The 17303-nt window shown below is 39.5% G+C and overlaps 1 protein-coding gene across 1 annotated transcript in view; it reads right to left on the bottom strand.

Annotated features, from left to right (window-relative positions):
• Positions 1–473: 473 nt before the first annotated feature.
• Positions 474–17303, bottom strand: part of bcl11ba (BCL11 transcription factor B a) — a 41930-nt gene continuing 25100 nt past the window's right edge. The window contains exon 3 of the mRNA XM_058614592.1: positions 474–5931. Within this exon, the coding sequence (XP_058470575.1) occupies positions 3932–5931 (2000 nt within the window). The 3' untranslated portion in view covers positions 474–3931. The remainder of the gene's footprint in view (positions 5932–17303) is intronic.

The following is a 17303-nucleotide window of genomic DNA, read 5'->3' on the forward strand; positions in this document are numbered from 1 at the left end:
TATTTCATTATGAAAGTGGTTGTTGTTTGTTTGCTTGTAGGTAATAATAATAATCCTGAACCCTCATGGTGCATGAAGAAACATTTTCACATTTATCCCACAATCATGTCTTCTGTCAGTTCAGCTCGGTAAAAAAATGAGACAAACAAGCAGAGGATGGAGAATTGTAACAGCTTGTATTTGTGCTCTGTTCTCATGCCGAGAAAATATCAATGGGGGAGGCATGTGCCTGAAAACTGACATGGAGGTCACAAAGTTCAAACAGAAGAATCAACCACCACACCCACCCACCAACCCGCCCACATCCCTAAACACAGGAATCCACTGCCTGTTAGAAATCACAAACAAATTAAAAAAGAAAAAAAAAAAACAAGTCAAATAAAAACGCAAACAGTATAGTCATAGAAAAATATGTACAACCAATGTAAACAAAACATCAACTCTTGTTTTTGTCACTAAAAGGCCATCAAACAGCCCCCCCACCCCTCCCCCCACTGTACAATGTGATTCATTACAACAGTACAAATCAGGTTTGTGTTTATCCTGCCCAGTCAGAGGAAACATCAAGTGTATCTTGTCCCTGGAATGAAGTCACTGTGGTACTCAGAGTACCATATTCACAAAGGATGCACAAAGGCCTACAAGAAAAAAAAAGCTCGTCCGAAAAGCTCGTCCGAAAAGACACCAAGTGCCTTAACATGTATTTTAAACCATCCATGAAGCACAATTCATTCCAGGAGAAGGAAAATAGATACATAAGTCAAAATTCTCAGTGTGATTTTTCCAGAATAAGACATTTCTGAAATGACACCTCCATCCACCATCTATTGTTAATGGAGCAGCATCGACCCACCCTCCCACTTACCCACACCCCAAACTCCCACACCAAATCCAAGTGTGTTACAGCTCAGTCATTTTTTTTAACTCGTTTTTTTTTATTATTTCATGACACCCAATGCAGAAGAAAAGTTACTAAAACTTAAGACTTTTACAGTTACAGTGACAAAACAGTTTTAAGAGACCCACAATTCAAATTGGACTGCAAAATAAAAGTAAAAAATAAAAAATAAAAAAAATAACTATCTTTTTCTATTTTTGTAAAATGCCCAGGCATTCTCCAATATTACAAATATTGGTATATTTTTACAGTAAACAAGAAAAATGTTATATATATTCATATATATATATATTTATGTATATATATATATATATACTAAAAAACCCCGTCACCAAAATAAAAATAACAGAAAGTGAGAAAGAAAAACAACACACACGTCGCCAGCACGGCTTTCAGAGAAATTTTAGAAGCAGAAAATAAAAAGGGGAAAAAAAAAACATTTGTTCAAAACACACATACACACAAAATATTGTTTTACCCTTGTACTTGTTTCAATACTGTAAACTTGTATTAAGACAGAGTGCACTAAAATAATTTTTTTCCTGATTTCTGTCCAGGTCTTTGTTGAATTTTTGTGGCTTTTGTTCACTCTTGGTGTTTTTCTGCTGAGACTTGTGTGAAGAATTTGATATATATCTACCTCTCTCTATATATGTATATATTTATATAAATGTTTGTTTGTGTCTTTATATGTACATATGCATACATATATACACACACAGACACGCTAGTATTGAGTGCTGGATATTCCAAAGTCTAAACTCAGCATTGTTTCATTTTTGACTGAATTCAATTATTGAGTTGAGATGTCAGGTTACACATTAAAATTAATAGATGTTTTACTTTTTGTTTGTTTAATTTGATGCTTCGTTAATCTGTTGCATTTATGTGTGACAATCAGTAGGAAGATTGTTTTTTCAAGGCACACTCATGTCAAATTGAATGGCAGTACAGAAACTGTCCTGGATTCATGTTTGTTATCATCATCATTATTGTGATTATTAGAATTATGATTTATTATTTATAGTGCCAGTATTGGGGAAAGCCAAGCCAAACAACCCTGGGCACGTCAGTGTCAGAAGATCCCAAGTTCTAGACCCTTTTCTGTCCAGGTTTCTGTGTGTTGTACAGAGAACCCTAAAGTGCAGGTCTATTGTTATGAGCTAATTAACATTAAATTAGATCTGATGTTTGTTTGTTTTTGTTTTTTTAAAAAGTGCCATTTGGAAGAAAACTGGGGTCATGATATTCAAGGAGCATGGAGCGAGCTGGTGCTGCTTAAGTCCTAGTTTCTCAGAACAAACATACCTTTTTTTTCCAACTTAAGTGTAATGGTGAAACTTTGAGGGACTCTTATTCCCACAGAGGAGGCTTCATTAATCACATTATGCAAATCACTATAACAATACAAGCAAAAATGTACTACTAATGTTATGTTTAAACAAATTGTGATAAATGTCATGACAGAAACACATAAGGATGTTGATTCTTAAACAGGTTTGGATAATTCAATGAGATCTACTTTAAATGGTAGCTTCTGCCATTTATTCACATACATGTTACTATAGGCCTGCAACGATTAATCAATTCGTAAATGAATTAATTAATTACTAAATGAATTACTCACTTACTAAATTCATTTTCTACTGACTTTATAACAGATTAATTTTATAATTGAAGCAAGTTCTCTGATTCTTTCAGCTTCTTAAACGTGAATATTTTATTTACTTCTTATGACAAAGGAATCAATGCGACTGAATAATTTTGTGGACAAAACAAGACATTTGAAAATATCATCATTTTTACCAAACAATGACTCAAGAAAACAATAACTGGATTAATCGATTATGAAAGTAATCATTAGTTGCAGCCCTACATTTAACCAACTTTTATCTAATTCATGTTCTACAGAAAGTAGGTGCTGTGACTTTTCTTTGAAATAAGAACAAAGCATGGACATTAGGCAGATAAGGTGGATAAGATAAGGTGTCCCTTAAAGGATTTCAGCATATGACGACATGGAAATGCCTCTGGATGAGGATAAACAAAGAAAAGTAGTATAGCTCACCCTGAGATGTCCCTGTGCTCGCTCCCATGTCTCATCCTTTCATGTCTCTGTATTATGGATGGCTTCATACTCAGTTTACTCCTAATAAATAATATAGCCTGGATCATACAGCTTCATGCAAAATATAATACATGGATGTTTGAATGTGGGTAAGGTGGTAGTAAGTGGAGGGTGTAGAGAGCAAAAAAAAAAAAAAAGTGAGTTATAGCGTTGTCAGGGCTTGGTACTACATACCAGTCAGCAGCTGCCTCATCTAGAATCAGTATCTTCTGGCTTTTTATGGTCTTTTCAGGAGGAAACCTGTTTGATTTTACATTTACTGTCAAATATGACACTCAGTGCTACATATCCAATTATATTGACATGTTTTAGAGTCAGTTCATGCTACAGTGCCAAAGGATTGTTGTCCGCATATCGTCATAATCACATAAAATGAAAATGTAAATTCTAGCATTCTCAGTTATAAAAGCCACTTTCAAAATTGAAGCTTGAATTCAGCTCCTCTTCGAGAAATCACATTTAGCTTAATATACAATTTCCTACATGTAGCGGCCAAAAATGTTTACTTAAATGGACTTTTAAACTCTCAGGATATCATGTGGGGGTACTAAAAAACAGAGCAATGCAAAGTCAAACTAAATAAAATAAAAGCCTAAATGAAAATGTACCTGCACATGCCAAAATACAAAATCCAATAAATACAGAAATTATTGCACAGTTAAAGGCTCCAAATAATAACTCAAGTGAGTGATTGTTTAAAAAGGAACGCCAAATGAGGCAGTTTAGACAGCTTCAGTTGGTGTTAAAATCTCTGTTTTCTCTTTTTTTCTCAGCTGGCAGTTTCTTAGGCAAAAACACAAAAATCTACCCGAAAGTAACATTTCAGAAAAAGAGTATCCAGCTCCCCTATTTGTTTATTTTTTAAGTCAAAGTCTGGCGCAAAGTACAGAAATAGGGAACCTTCTTTAGGTTCTCTCTGTCTGTTCAATTTTGACCTCATTGGTCATCAAATGTTCTCCGTGCCACTTTTTCATGTGTTTTTCCAGAGTGCTGTACACGCTGAAGGGCATTTGGCAAATGTCACAGCGGTAGACCTCCTTACCATGCTGGCCATGTGTCTTCATGTGGCGTGTGAGCTTGGAGCTCTGCGCACAGGCATAGTTGCACAACTCGCACTTGTAGGGCCTTTCACCAGTGTGACTGCGCCGGTGCACTGTCAGGTTGCTACAGTTTTTAAACACCTTACCGCAATATTCACAGGTATCACACCGCTTGCTGTCCTTGGAGCTTGGTCGACCAGGGCCTCCACCCAGATGTGGTGTGCTGCCCCCGCTGGCTGTGCCACTGCGGCCCGACAGGCCCCCGTCCAGCAGATCACCCGGAGGTGTTGAGAATCGCAGGCTGTCGTTCTCTGACGAGTGCTCAGAGGAGGTGGCAAACGGAGATTGTCTGGAATCAGTGAACCCTAGGAAAGGGTCTTTGATGAAGTGCCGTGAGGCAGCGTAGCCCACCAACCACTGGGAGTAGACATTCTCAGAGGGAATGTGGGGTGCTGGGGGAATGTCCAAGTCTTTTTCAATCTTGATCCTCTTATTGGAAGAGTTGGACAGGCTGGGGCTGGTGATGGGGGTGGGCTTACGGGGGAAGAGGCCTGAGAAAGAGTCACCAGAGCCACAGTTTCGTCCATTAATGGTGGTCCTCTGTTCCTGCTGCTGGTGGTCCATTTCCCCAGCCACTGAGTCTTCATCCCCAGTGTCCCGCAGTCCATCTGAGCCCTGCTTGGAGAAGGGCATTCTTTTACGATTGTCAACTATCAAATTATTGTACTGTTGTATAGAGTTGAGCCCCCCACCTTCTACCATCTTGTTAAGAGCGTGATGTGATGATTTCTCCTCTGTCAGTTGTTTAGACCCATTTTCCCTGTTTCGGTAGAACTCAGATTCCATGCTGAAGTTGGATTCTGGTCGACTCTCATTCTCAAGTTCCTCTTCTTCTTCCTCCTCTTCCTCCTCCTCATTACCTTCCCCCTGGAAGTCACCATCTCGATTCTTCATGCCCTCACCTGTGACATCACTGGTTCCCGGCTCTGGGGAGCTTGTAGTAGACAGACCATCATCTGAGCGCCCTGTCAGGGATCCTGCCTTGTGCATGTGGGTCTTCATGTGGCGCTTCAGCTTGCTAGCCTGAGAGCAGGCATGGTCACACAGCTGGCACTTGTAAGGTTTTTCTCCAGTATGGCTGCGCCGATGCACCACCAAGTTGCTCTGGAACTTGAAGGTCTTACCGCAGAACTCACAGGACTTGACCTTGTTCTGTGTCTGGGGAGGGGTGGTGCTATTTGGGGGCATCGGCGGTAAGGGAGGGGTGCTAAGAAAGGGAGATTTTGGTCCAGGTTGGAAGGGATTGGGGTTTAGTAGTCGGTGCATAGGGTTGGCCCTGCTGGGTGACAACGGTGGTGTGGTGCTGTTGTTGTTACCCGCCAACTCACGTAACCGTCTGGAGAAGTCCATGGATTGGGACTCCATGGCCATAGGCGTTAGCCGCATCACCCTTTCAAAGGCACTAGGGTGCTGGGAGATGAGGCCCATTTCCTCTGCACTAAGGCGCTCCAGCCGGTGGGGGTCCAGGTGGTGGCGGGGTGGAGGGCTGACAAATGGAGGCGTGTTGGGAAGGCGGTTCTCCACAAAGCCTGGGGGAGGCTCACGAAGCAGAGGACCTGTCATCCTTAGAAGGTGGAAAGGATTGTTGTCACCAAGAAAGTTGGCAAGGGGGGATTGTGGTATGGAGTCGCTGCCCATAGGTGGAGGCATTGAGATGCGTGGGGTGAGGGCAGTGCTTGAGGGATTGGACTCAAGATAAATTCGAATTCCATGGGTGTTCTGGACATGCTGCAGCAGGAACCAGGCACTGGGGAAGGGCTGCTTACATGTGGTACATATGTAGCTGGAAGGCTCATCCCTACCACCTGCAACACACAAAGAAAAAGATTCATGAAATATTTTAGCTGAGGGCTGGCCTTAGAACAGGACCCATATATGAAATAACGAGCAGTTTACCAGTATAAGGCCAAAGTTCACTGTGTGCGTAGGTGTGTGTGTGTGCGCGCACGCATCTGTACCCACCTACCCGGTATAGTAATCGTGATGTAAGATGTATGGTTAAGTGTGTTTGTACATTTCAATCTATATCATTATAAAAAAGCTGGGAACCTCTTCAAGCTAAAAAAAAAATGTCTGTTGCTGTTTGTTGGAATAAACCGTTGAAAGTTTGCTAATTTACTTTTCTGCAAATCATGGTGCACTTCAAGAACAGGTTGACCCAAATGTTTGTGTTTGTGCTGTTATCAGGGCATTCTTGGGTGGTATTTTCTTTTCTGTTCTAACCAGGAACCTTTTGTGCCTAAACCTTATCACATTCATGAAGAGGAAATTGTAACATCACATTTTTTTTTTTTTTTTTTTTAAAGAACCACAAGTTGATAAAACACTGTGTTTACATGTATTTAGACATGATCACAAATATGAACTCAGTGATTTGCAGAATCTTACGATAGTATGTCACACACTTACACATACACATCTTTTTTACTATGTATTCACATTTAATCAGAATTTTCAAAACCTACATTCAAACAATCTGGCTTTCTCACCAGCATTTCCAGAGCATTTATCAGAACTTGCCTCCACCACTACACAATCAGACTTGATGTACATTAAATAGGAACACTCCTACTGGGAGTATAAAACACACTGGGACAGATAATGGTAATTGTACTCTCTAATCACTCTCATATTTATTCAATGGAAGTTCATAGTCTTGTCTTGTCACAAAACATGCATTTTCTGCATTAATAGTGTGTGTCTGTGTGTGGCTTAACACAAAATGTTGAACTTTTCCTTTAAGTGCAATGATCAAGGTACTTTGTTATAAGAACATGAGGTGATTTGAACAATGTACGTAAAGTCTTCTATTCATTTGTCAGACTATTCATTTGAATGGAGTATTCATTTCAGTGTCAATGTTTGCTTCTGTCCCTATGAGTCAATTATAGGCTACTTTCCCTTTAGATACACTGTGACATGTTTCACAAAGGAAAAGTTCAGGTCAAATAGATACCGTGTTTAATGTGTTATTCATAAATAAAAGTAAAAAAAATACTGCCTAAATAACCTATATTATTCATTTAAATTCTTCTCACCCTCATGTGAGGATAGAAGTGGAACAGCTGCTCAGCTCCACAGTCCTGTACACCCTTTTTGACTTAATTATAGGGGACAGCAACCCTAACGCCACCACTACCACGACACTGCACACACACACACACACAACAATGAAAATAGTCGCTCCCCATATCCCAGCTTTTGTCTGTTCTTCTCTGTGTCTACAGTTTTACTCTCTTTTCTCTCTCACACAAACATGCAGACACTGAATCTTCAGACCCAGAAATCGACAAAATAAAATGACCCCCCATCACTCTCTCTGTACACTCATTGCTGTGTGAGTGAAAGAGAGACAGAGAGAGAGAGAGAGAGAGAGATGAGCTTCCCCTCCTCCCTCCCTACCTCTGTATTTCAGCTGAACTTCTCATCTGCTGACAGAAGTCATCAAGCGACAACCGATGTTCATTTTTGAGGTGTTTGTGTGTGTGAGAAAAAGAGAGAGAGAGAGAGAAAATGTGCTGTTTCTGCACTGAAACTCTGCACATTTCTCTCTGGCCACAGTGGAAGGAGTGGGTCGTGGTATTTATTTTTGGGGTGTGTGTGTGTGTGTGCTTGAGTGTGTGTGTATGTGTGTGTGTGTGTGCCCCTCCTGGGGGAAGGGAGTCCAACGCAGATGGCAAATAAAGTATGCAGCCTGAGGCGAGAGCACATTATGCTAATTCTAATGTCAGCTGTACTTTAATATATGACTCTATTTAATCACCCCATTATTTCCTATTTCCATATGAAAAAAACACAGAGACCGAGAGAGAGAGAGAGAGAGAGAGAGAGAGAGAGGACTGCTCATCACTGTATTTGGTAAGATGCAGAGACCCATGTTTTATGTGAGTGTGTGTGTGTGTGTGTGTGTGTGGGAAGAGGTCTGCAGAGATACTTTCCTCTCTCTCTCTCATAAACACACACACTGTTTTGATTACGCCTTATACTGTATGTGCACTTACAGTCTGTGTGCATACATTGCTCATGTTGTGGAGACCTGAGCTGTTGAAAGAGTACCATTATGGTATTAAGACTATTACTTATTTAGCCTATATTAGGTCTTAGTATTAAGATTATTAATAAGATTAAAGTAGAGCTCCTATTCCATTGGTCAAAAAAGCCCAATCACACCTGCTAAAATCTGACTTTATCTGCAAAGTACAATATAATATAATCCACATTCATTCCCAGGTGACATGACTATAATCAACCTAGTATTCAGCTCTGGCTCTGATCAGCAGTGATGGAAACATTTAAGTAGTCATTTCACCATCAAAAACTTTATTTCGGAGATTAAGTTGCACATTGCACATTGTTGGTTCCCAAACACTGGGTCGGGACCCTCAGATGTATCGTAGGAGATTATATTTGAGTCCTCAAACAAAATAGGAGAATTTTCAAACTTTTACCTTAGATTTTCAGAGTTTAAATAATATGCATTAAATTAAGCTTTAATCAATTTACCATCAACATCGCTGGGAAATGATTTGTTTACCAATTTAAAATGATGTTAGGTGTTACCACTGGTCCTGACAAGGTCAGTGTTTTTGCCAGAAAAGGTCCTAAAGAGGTAACAATTACTATACACGATATATATTGTGATAGTAGATAATAGTGGGTCCCCATATGGAATGTTTGGGAAACAATTGTTAGTATGAGTTACGGCAATGAGAAAGGAGTCCTTCACCTTCATCTTTACCCCAATTAAAAAAAACATATACCCACTACAACTTGTGTAAAGAATATTCCTGATGAGTGTAAAAAAGTGAATGAAGTGTATGAAAGCCATATCCACTGCTTACTGTTATATCCCTTTATGTTGTTTTATCCCTTTTATTCCTGTTATTTAAAAAAAAACTAAACTAAAAAGTTGCTATATCCTAATCGGAATATTGCCAAATGTCAGTAGATGATGACATAATGTGCTAATTAGCATATTCATGACATCATGGCATTGTGTTTGCATCCTGCCTCCTGTCAGCCAGTTTCAGCCGTTATCTATGTTATCTGTCCTTCTTTCCTTCTGTCTGTGTGTGTGTGTGTGTGTGTGTGCGTGCGTGGTCAGATAATGGAGCACATGTGAAGTGTAGTGACTAAAGTGCATCAAAATAAGACGTAAATCTAAACCAGTCAGAGATTAACCATCCTTTAGACATGAAACTGAGAAAAAAGGACACCTGGTTTCATACATAATTCCCCTTCTCACATATGTTTTTTGGTTCATGGTGATACATGTCTCTCATATTAAATCATCATTATTATTATTATTACATGATTTTGAAATTCACTAGATTCAGTAACTCCGGTTAATTTCAATGTCATATCATCAATTATTTGGTTATAAAGACCCTATTATTACTGTAAGAAATATATAATGGGCTAGTTCCATTTCACGTATGGATATTTTACCATTTTTATTTAATTGTTTGTTGTTTACCTGGTAATATAGATGGCCTACCCTAATTTATTATTATTATCATCATTGTTGTTGTTGTTATTGTTACTAGTATGATTATATTATTATTATTATTATATTTTGGTGACAAGCAGGCAATAACATGTTTACAGTAACTTAAAATATTACAGTACAGTTTGTGCAGTGCAATACAATAATATACCACTGAAATAGACCAAGTGAAATATAAATGATAAAATGTGTGTATGTATTATTAATAATTGTTTTATGGCAGAGTTGTGTCAGTGAATTATGGATCAACGTGCAATTGATTTTATAAAAAAATATAAATACATGTATGTATATATTTTTTTTCTTTTTTCTTTTACTTCATATTATAAAAAAAATGTTTCCTAACGTACCATTATAATGTAGGAAGTACAGGAGTGTACAGTCATGAATGTATATGTGGAAAATGATTTATGGAGTGGTAAATAATTAGCTTGAGAGGATTTAATAAAAACATGCAGGTGTTGACAGAGAGAAGTACTCTGACCTTCCTCAGTGAGATGATTCTCCCACACATATTCTCAGTCTCTCTCTGTCTGATTCTGCTGCCTCTTTAAGCCTCTCTCTGTCAGTGGAGGTGCGGTCTGGCCCTTTGCCTGTGTTTTCTTTGGCTCACATTTTCTCTCACTCTCTCTTGCACACACACAGACACACACACACTCGCGCACACACACACACTCCTCTCTCTTTCTCTCTTTTACACCCTGCCAGCACAACCTGTTTGGACAAGTGTGAGTAAGAAAAAGAATGTGTTCTGGCGTGGAGAATGAAAAACTGCATTCTTTTTATTTAAAACCCCACAGATCTTTAGAAAAATAATTTTAGACGCATGTATTTTGACACAGTGTGTGAGATTCTGACATACTGTGTGTGTGTGTGTGCGCACGTGCGAGTGCTCCAGCAGCAGCCATATGGATGAGAAAACAATACACACACTCCTCATCCCTCGGTCACTCTCTCGTCTGTGTGTGTCGCTCCCTCCCGGTTCACTTTCACACCATATAAAACTCTCATTACCGACTGATACCAGTTTTCACTCCGATTCAATTTGCCATAATTACTGTGGCTGTCGCTAATAAAAGAGGGGGAGAGAGAGAGAGAGGGAACGGCTCGAAATCCGGTGCGAAGGTCAACTGGCAGTTAGCAGCGTTCATTTTCATCTCGGTGTATTCATCTGGGGCGGCTAATGGCCCAATTTTCTCCCCCTCACTCCTCAATAAATATTGCCGGAATTACAGGTTAAATAGCTAAATTAAATCACAGCTATTACAGACGGGGAGGGAGAGAGAGAAGAGAGGTAGTCAAATATGCTGTTACAGGAGGAAGAGCAGATCGCTTTAAAGAGTGAGATTAATGTTGCAGAAGAGCTCCGTCGTGTTATTGCGTCAGATGATTACACAGATCATTTTTCTGCTGAGAGGAAGACAAACAGTCCAAGTCAAAAGCTTTAAATCCTAACACTGACTTTTCTCATGCTCACGTTACACTTCTCTATCTGCCGCCAATTTATCTGAAGTCAGTCCTGCATTGGCATGAGATGATATAACCACAATTATCCTGACCAACATAACTGCAATTCACAATTTTAATGCATTGGCTGTTTAAGTGATTCCAACGTGATTTTGAGACAATTTAAGAGTTTAAAGCAGTTTTGTTATACTTATCACATTAATATCAGGAGAGTCAAGACATGAAACTTGTATTTCTGTCCAATTCCTATATTGGCAATGACAGCTACAATTTGATGAAAAGAAATTCTGGGGAAAGATACTTCAAAACACTAAATGTCATGGTTTGTTTTGTAACATTAGTAAGGTATTCATATGTTGTTATTTTTATATTAAAAATCATAGAGATATGAAATAAATAATGGTAGTGCAAAGGCAAAAACAATCCCTTACATTTATGAATGTCAAATAAAACCATAATAAATAAAAATATATCAACTTGAGGTAACCTGTGAGGACAGCGCAGGCTGGATAAAACTGGTTTGTGGGTCAGATCCAATTCTTTGCTCTACCACCAGAAGTTGTTTGGTGTCTTGTCACAAGACAAATCGTGAGAAGTGGTCCACATGAGAAGCAAAAAATATCGTTGAGGGCCGGGCCAAGTTTGAATTCATTTTAATTTAATCTCTTTTATCTAAAAAAGAAGTAAATTCTATTGTTTTGGTGTAAATTGGGCAGCATACAAACACACAATAACTAACCAACTCTATTGAAAATATCAAATTACTACACTATATAATGAATACTATTATACTATACTACTGTGGTGTAGTGTAGTGAACATATTGTCTAACACAACCACAACCCGCACAGAGCGCACCTTCACGCTTACACACACACACACACACACACACACACACACACTAATGCTGCAATCACACCGGATGAGTTTACATACGAGTGACGGTGCTTCACTGGTTAGATAATGAGATAATAAACTAAATAAATAAATAAAAATGATAACTCCTGAACTTAAACCGAGACATTTGTAGAGGAAAGGTACCACGGACATCGTTCTTAACGTTGTCTTCGATATAGGCTGCCTCCGACTCCTTTTCGCGCTCTTCATCAGATAAGTTCTTGTTACCTTTGACGCCTGTAAAGAAATATTTAGCAGTCCATGGCTTGTTGAAAACACGACATTCGGAATTAACTTTTCTTTTTTTAACGTGAGCCGACATTTTTAGGGGGCCAGGGGAAACTGGCTAGCTTCACCTATCGCTGTGCAGACAGACGCAGATACGTGTGTCCATATGTCAGGCTTTTCAAAATAAAAGCAACACAGTTGTATTGCATGCACAGCATAAATACTTGTTCATCTGTGTTTATGACTGACATACGGTGGGCCGGACAGGGATGCCCAGGTCTGATCTGGGCAGACCTGACACTTCCTCACACAGACCAGAGGAGTCAGTGAGTGAACTGCTGACCTTACGGTTAGAAGATGACCTGCTCTAGAGGTCATGAAGAAAATGCCTTTAAATGTGTAAGTTACTGTTCATTGTCACTCAAGAAAATGGAAAGTGGGACAAAAGGACAAAGGTACAGATGGATGAACATGTGAAATAAATGTACACTCTCCTGTGATTTATTTCAGTGGCAGGAGGTGTGGGATGAGGCAGATCTGTGTGCTCCTCTGTGGAGACTCTCAGGTTTAGTCATTGACATGTTGTCAGGTGAAGTGTTGGCTTGGTCTCCATTGTAGCCACAAAAAAAATTGTTTGATCAGGACCACATTCCAACACAATTTTGGATCCTTTTCTCGCTCACTTCTGTGTTTCCCTGTCGCCTGCTCCGTCCAAATCCTCCCCCTCCTCCCGTTCCCCTATATGAAGCTCATCAGTACACTGCCAAGTGGGAGTTTCCTGGAACATACACACACACACACACTCCACAGTCCCATCCCAGACTATGATGTAGCAGTGCCCCACCTGTCTGAATAAGACATATTACAACACTGCCTGACAGTGACATCAAGATGAAAAGATGTCTCTCCCTCCCTCTGTCCTTCTCTCACTCTTCCTGCCTGACTCTCTCGCTCCAGCGGTGAATTACGGCGTTTGAGTGCAGGCCCCGGTTTATGAATTCAACATGATGGCCTCTGATCAGCTCTGATCTTCTCTTGAATTACCCTTTAGTAACCATTTAAATCTCTCTCCAGACAGACAATAGAAGAGGGGAGGTGAGAAACAACCTGTGGCTAAGGCAGAAAGAGAGGTGAGGCAGCAAGGAGAGGAGGAGGGTGAAAGTGAAGGAGTGTAAGCCTGGACTATGTGAGTGTTATGGTCAGACTTCACTTGTTTATTCAGAAATGGCAGCAAGAAGAAGAAGAAGAAGAAGAAGAAGAAGAGGGGGGCAGGTTGAGGACAAGAGCAGATCCAGACCAGATGGAGGTTAGAAGAGGGCATGGATGGAGGGAGAGAGAGGGAGAGAGGGAGGGATGAGGGGACAAGTCTGTCTCTGCAGGCCCTTATAAGGCCTGGATGACTGGTGAGCTTCGGAAAGACACTGCAAAAAGAATAAAGGGACAGAGAGCAGGAGGCTGGGGAGAGTTTAACTATCCCACAGAAGGAGGAACTTAAAGGTCCAGTGTGTAAAACGTAAAATCCTTTTTCTTTAGGCAGAAACTAAAAATGATTACAATCACCTGATTGTATGAATGGTTGTTTTCCTTTACCCCAGAATGAGCCTTTTATATATCAATCATCAACATTTTAGTAGCCCACACTGGACAAACTACCATCTTTGGTAACACTTAACAATGAGGTGACATGAATAAACATTATTAAATGCTGTAATAGGCATTTACTAATGTCCATTAATGTTGCAACTAAACATTTAACACCCTTATTCAAGTCAATTAAGGTATTGATTCCAACATTATTTGAGGGTTTATGAAATTACTTAATGCTAATTAAGCATTTATTAACCATTGATCATTTGTGGAACATGTTGCCCACTTTACAATAAGGCTCACAAAGAACATTAATAAAAATTAAATTAAAGAGTAATAAAGGTTAAAAGTTTTATCGATTTATTTACATGAGTAATACGGGGGGGCTACTTGCCTGGGGTTAATGCTAAAGCTAACCGACAGCCAAAAAAGCAACAGTGCAACCAACATGTATCAGTTAGTAGAACCTGCTAGCTTTCTTTCACCCTGTTACACACACACACACACACACACATGCACATACAGTATTTTGGCTCTTGCGACAATCGCCCTCTTGCGTAGTCACGTTGCCTGGAGTGAGAGATGCAAACCTTTGTGTCTATACTCTCATCTGTGAGTTGATGTTTGTATGTAATCTGAGATTACGGTTACTCCATTTAATCATCCCAGAATGCCCTGTGCGTCTCCGCAACAACTCTTCCGAAGTTTGGTATCAAAATGTGGTCTGCTACTTGAGGGATGTCAAAAACAAATGTAATACGGAAGATTAAAAAAATGCATTTACATTTATAGTTTACGCTTTATATAGTTTTACTACAGGATATTCAATGCCTGTCTCAGGTCCACTGTTATGATTAGTAGTTGGAATATTCAAGGCCTCAACTTGGGGAAGGAGAGAAGCTTCTGTGTATTCCTGCTGTCTCCACAATAACTGGAAGCAGGCCTGCTCCCATAACCACTCCAATCTGTTTTCATTTGCTGAGGCAAACACACAGAGACACACACACACACAGAGTCTGAAGCACAATATATAAAGACATCTCTTAAACGATTTTTCTTATTATTATTTCAAAGAACAGCTATGATCATATAATCATTTGCTCTTTTTTTTACGGTAGCTGTTAGTCTGCTGCTCCTCCTCTGATAAGACTGTGTCACTAACCACATCAAAATTAACGTATTCAAGAAGACAAAATAAACACATTTGAACTGATGAACAACTCATGTGTCCTATGAGCTGCTCACAGACTTCAGAAAATGTTGTCTAACAGAAAAATAAAAGAGCAAATGCATTCTTAAGATATGGTAAACTTATAAGTAGGAATGACTTCTGAAACCAGGTACTATATGGACCACCAGAGCTCAATTTTGAAGTACCACGAGGTAAGAGTAACTGTTAGTAAGTCAGAAGAAAGAATAGTTATATGTTCATGAATTCTGTCTGAAATGGTTCCAATAATAAAACATAAATATGTCATTAATTAAGTTATTGATTGAGTCCTTCTCCTTCAAGTATACACATATATTGTATTTATTAATGAATCACTGTTACCAGTGGTGTGTTGTTTACAACACAGTTGTTTAAGCTTATTACAAATATTTCATTTTATTAACATTAAACTTATTGTTTACTTATTCTGTTTAATTCTTCCTCCTAAAAAGGAACAATAAAAAGCACCAGATCGATAAGCAGTATCAAAAAAGTAGTAGTAAAATCTTAATAATGCCCAGCCCTACAGAGCAGACATGGTTTTACTATATGAGCGTTTTAGAAGTGGATAAAACTGTTGTGCATGGAGTGCAGCCTACAGTCAGCATTGACTGTGAGCCTGTATCGCAAACAAGCACTTCAAAAAACCTGAACTATCCTTTTAACATACGCAAAGTAAAGCAACAAAACCACAACAGAGTGATTTCACACCGTTCAAAGTCAGTTTGACTGTCTGTGTGACCCAAATGTTTAAATGCACTTATTGTAAGTCTCTTTGTATAAAAGCGTCTGCTAAATGACATGTAATGTAATGTAATGTAATGCAATAAATCAGTCTGTCAGTAAAACAGTATTTTTTACAAATAAACAGCCATTCCAAAATCTGAGAAGAATATCACATGAAATAAAGATATTACAAATGGGATAAGTTTACTAGTGCTGTCAGTAAAATGTGTTATTAACGCACTCCCCACATCCAAGTAATGATGTATGCACTGTTACCAACCGAGCTGGCAGACCCCTGAACTGTAGAAAGGAGACCTCCGAAGACCGCTAGTTCCTTTAGCTCGGATTAGCTCGTTACGGCAACGACACATTAAACCACGGGACCGGGTCTGCGTTGAAGAACTGCACTGTAGGGTGATACACAGCCTCTCTTATTATTGTGCGGCTCTCACAATAAGAGGAATAACTCAAAATATGCAGGGTGACAGAGATATTGTCTCAATAAAAAAACATTTGCACAAAGCAAGCCCATCCACTTTCCTATGTTGATAAGAGCATTAAAATTGGACAAAAACAAATCGGAATAGATAAAAATGTGCGAATAATTGTGAGTTAACTATGACATTAATACGATTAAATATTTGAATTGTTTGAAAGCACTCAAGTTTACGCAGAGCATCGTGCTGCTACATCCTGTGACACGCTGCAATATTTTGCAACATGGGCCATTGCAAGTCATTTCTTAGCTGCATCACACCAGTGCATTTCCTCTAGGACTTTGAAACCACAAGCACGGGCATAATGCGTGCAAAGATGAAAGCTGCAGGAGGAGACAAAGTGTTGGACAAAGACAACAGGAAAAGTCTCTATTGTCATGTGAGGACATGACAGTCTGAGAGTCGAACACAGGAGAGACATGAGGAGAAAGTGGGGGGAATGACGAAGGAGAGCAGCAGAAGAATGTTTCTGAGAAGTATGAAGCCTGACTGGTGTGGGGCGTCACGTCACGGTGTCATTATTCACTGCAAGAATGTTTTTCAGGAATTCAGGAACCATACGCAACAATATGCAGTATATAGATATAACATACTGTGACAGTTTACAGTGTGCACATCCCTCTAATTCACACTTCACAAAAGTTAAATATTGTTGTGTCTTGTGGGCAAGGGTGGATCCGTGGTTGAATGAGTCATTTTTCAGCTGGAAAGGTTGTGGGTTCCCAGCCCCCCTAATGTTCAAGCCGATGGGCAAGACACTTAACCTGTCGCTGTTGCTCCTGATGGCTGCAACCACTGTGTGTGAATGGATATGAAAGATACGTGATTCAGAAAATGCACTATAGATGCGCCGTGTAAATGGCAAAACTGAAGAGTAAAGCAGCTTTGAGTGGTCATCAAGACTAGAAAAGTGCTATATAAATACAGAACATTTACATTTTTACTCTACACTTTACTCTCTCACAAACATAGGCAGTAGCTGGTCAGGGCTAAGATTCGAGACACCTCCTCCTCCTCTTCCTCATTAGACGATAGAACTGTTCAGGTCAACATGTGCAC

The sequence above is a fragment of the Solea solea genome, chromosome 18 (genome assembly GCF_958295425.1).
Source record: "Solea solea chromosome 18, fSolSol10.1, whole genome shotgun sequence".
Taxonomy (NCBI): Eukaryota; Metazoa; Chordata; class Actinopteri; order Pleuronectiformes; family Soleidae; genus Solea; species Solea solea.